General features: G+C 45.6%; 1 pseudogene across 1 annotated transcript; it reads right to left on the reverse strand.

Annotated features, from left to right (window-relative positions):
- Positions 1–2,224: 2,224 nt before the first annotated feature.
- Positions 2,225–3,685, reverse strand: TEOVI_000408300:pseudogene (annotated as a pseudogene). The gene has a single exon. A coding segment is annotated over exon 1 (1,461 nt).
- Between the last annotated feature and the right edge of the window lie 43 nt (positions 3,686–3,728).

The raw sequence follows: 3,728 nt of genomic DNA on the forward strand, positions 1-3,728 counted from the left end.
TCCGTAATATTATGCATTTGTCCATTCGGCGCTGTTAGAAATTGTGCAGCCCCTTCGGAAGGAATGATGGAATTGCAATCCCAACAGTAAAATACATCTCCTTATTCCACTTTCATGGCACACTCACTTCGAAATCGCACAGCACCGCTGCGAATGGTATTTGTCTCCACTGAGTTTGTATTGCCTCATCCCTAAACTTTTCCGCCTCGCCTATCGAAAGGGATCGTGTGTGCCATTATGGTAGTTCCCTGAAATCCACACGTCCCGCCACACACTTCACAGTTGCACGATACCTTGTAATATTCCTCTAGGGTTTTCCGCTGCACCATTTTAGTAACGACATCATGGAAAATAATAATGAATTCTGGTGGCATAAAGAAACGCTTACCTCACGCACAAGGGACGTGAGCATTGCATCATAACATCAGTGCTGTAGTCAACCGATGGTAACGATGACCCTCGACCCCGTAATGTTCGATGAAACCACATATTTCATCAAATGGGATGGCACCACCACAACGTAAATAATGCAACAAATATCGTGAAGGAAAAATATATTGTTAATTGAACCTGTGGCAGTACGATGTATTTTGAGGGGCATTTGATTTCAGAAGGATGCCTTGGAAATAAGACAAATTTTGAAGGGAACATCGGGTATACTCATGCAAGAATCAGACAAGGCCCCCAACGCAATGGTAACGAAGGCAATCCGCCGCAGAAGTGAATCGTGTGAGGGCATGTTTCAGCACTCCTTCACGCTGTGGGATCACAACTCACGACACTGGCCTTCGTGAGACTCTTTTGCCATCAGAGAACAAATCATGTCACATTTGCATACGAGTATTTAATTTTAAATAAGGCCAAGACCTCACTTTCGGTGAATGCAAACGAATGTGCGCCACAGACCCTTTAACTCCTACTCCAGGTCTTACGTTACAAAAGACAAAGGCGACAGAAAAAAAAAAGAAAATGGGATAACACAACTTATAAGATGCTATACCCACTCCCTTAGTACCTATGTGTGTGGAACGGTAACGTAAACTTAGTCATGCGACGCTGCGTACACACTTGTGGCCAAATGGATAAAATGGCGCCTTCTTATGGTCGGCAACTTTCAGTGGGGAGCAAATAAATAGATAAACAAATAAATGCTGCTTAACGAAGAAACTTTTGTTTATTCATTCCTCATGTGAAATGAACCATTGGAACTTGATGCCATCAGCATGTATTTGGTAAACATCACTTAAGTTTCTCTTCTTTCCCTATCATACGCATGCAACCAACATATTGAGCAATTGCAAGTCGCTGTTGTGACGACAGTAATCTTCTATAACAGACCGCTTTGCTTTATACCACTTGGGTCCCCAGAGGCAACTGCAGAGTCACCACTTTTTCAGTGACTTATTGGAGATTTCAAACCCATATTCTGCGACGTCGATAGTTATGATGTGGCGCATTTTTTTATTCCTTGCGGGCTGTGTAAAAATAAAATAATAATAATAAAAAGTATGAAAGTACAAAACGGGAGTTTGTGGCATTGAGTTCCAGCACGAGTGATGGGAAGGATGCAACGTAGAGGGAGCACCAAGGAAGAGCACAGGCCATAAAAGATCGTCTTCAACAACAGCTGTAGAATTCATTTAGTGGGGGCGATCACCTCTAAATTTTAAAAAATATATACTGAGACAACAACACACACTCAAAAGAATACATGTGGTGCTTGCCCTTTGCAAAGGGAATATGTGTAGCACCGCATGCGAGGGAAAATAAAATGCGCTCGCATCAAGTAATAAAGTATAGAATACTGACGAAAAAAAAATAATAATAATAATAATTTACATTGGTGGGAGTGTTGTGCAGAGCCGCAAGGACCTGTCGTTCAGCGGAGTTATCTTTCACGAAACGGTGCTTCAGTGCAGTGAATTTGTTCTGTGACCAATAACATATAAAGAAACGACTCTCCGTGCAGACTTCCACTCCAGGATAATGCGTTAGACGCGAACTCCACTCAGTGGGGTGCACCTCACAATCAATAACATCGTGTATACATTAAGAGATTCATATTACCAAAGTTTAACAGGAGAATTTCGATGGTGAAGACTCAAATTGTATTATAAAAATTAAAGAAAATTTGTTAACCAACACAACATGAAATAAAGGGGGAAATAAGTTAAAAGATGTAGCGATATAATCATACTCTTATCATATCTGATAAGTCATTGGAAATAATAATCACTGACCCACTCGACAGTGTGCATACGGAGCGCTCCCTCGTTTCAGCAGCATGGCGGTCCACGACGTGACCAACCTTTGCAGCAATGCGCCGTATGACTTCCTGACAGCTGTCATTGTCCCACACGTGCCCCATCTTTCGAGGAAGCGTAACACGCCACCGTTCACAAAAGGGTGTTAATGCCTTCTGACGCTGAGCGGGGGTGAAGGTACCCAAAAGGGATTGAAGGGAGGCGGCGATAGTTTGTGCAGCTATACTCAGTTCCGCACGTAAAGAACTGTGGTCGCTACAGGAGGTTGTGGTTTCATCTTCGCCATCGTTAAAGAGCTCACGGTCCAGCCGTAATGCAGCAAAGCTGCGGCCAGGTACAGCATTCAACTGGTACATCCTAACAGGCTCGGGCACGCCACGAAGCACAGTTGCACCAAGCGTAGTTACATCGAGTTGATTACGATCCTCACCACTCAGGGACATGTACGCCGCATGCGTCATCAGCACCTGACCACCATTTGCTACACTCTCTGTCCGTGCTGCCATGTTGGATGTGCGTCCATAATAGTCGTAACCCTTCGTCACTTCATCGTAGCGGATGTCGCACAATCCAGTATGAATCCCTACACGTACACGCAACCCATTCCACAGTTGCCGATAAACCTCAGGGTCCAGGCTCGCAGTTGGTGGCGTGTACTCACATTCTCCCTCCGCACGCTGTTCCTCAAACTCACGGTAAGATTCATCAAGTGCATTTGTTTCCCAGTCAAGACGCAAGAAACACAGCTGTAGTTCCTGTGCGAGTTGGACGGCAGCGAAAGGACTCTTACTCGCTATCATGAACGAATCCCCAACAGTTTTGACTTCGTAGCACTCATACCGTGTGATCAGTGAACGAATCAGACGGTGATGTGTCGCAACGGCATCAGGCATCAGGTCAGGGTGTGCAGCCCACAACGCAGTGCTGCTCTCAATGTCAGTAAATATTAATGTCACGGGGCCTGTTGGCTCCTTCGGTGCACTGTCGTTATCACGGGTGCCACTGAGAGTGAAGCACGCAAGTACGCTTAGACATATTGCGAGAGCCACAACGAATAAAGAGTCATCAACCACACCAGCAACTTGTGCGGGGGTGAGGGCATTACCGTTAGGGACGGTGTACACCAACGAAGGTGACATCGGATTCTGCAGCACTGGTTCATCCGACCGTAGCGCTCGTGCCATTGACCACACACTAATATCCGTTGCACCGAAGTTTGCCATGCAATCATCAGCGGTAACGACACCGTTGATGATGCAATCGTAATGCTTGTACGGCCCATAATGCATGTCATCAATGGTGATAACTGTTTGGTTGAAAAAGAGGTCGACCAGCAGGTCGGACGTTACCCTTTCCATGTTTTGCAGATTCTCTTGTATTAGTCTACCCGTGGCGAAACCCAGCACCGACAGCGGCGTCCACTTTTCCACCTCACGTACCGCCTCGTGGAACCGTTGCACAGTC

This window comes from Trypanosoma equiperdum (assembly GCF_001457755.1).
Source record: "Trypanosoma equiperdum strain OVI genome assembly, contig: ctg_866, whole genome shotgun sequence".
NCBI classification, from domain to species: Eukaryota; Euglenozoa; class Kinetoplastea; order Trypanosomatida; family Trypanosomatidae; genus Trypanosoma; species Trypanosoma equiperdum.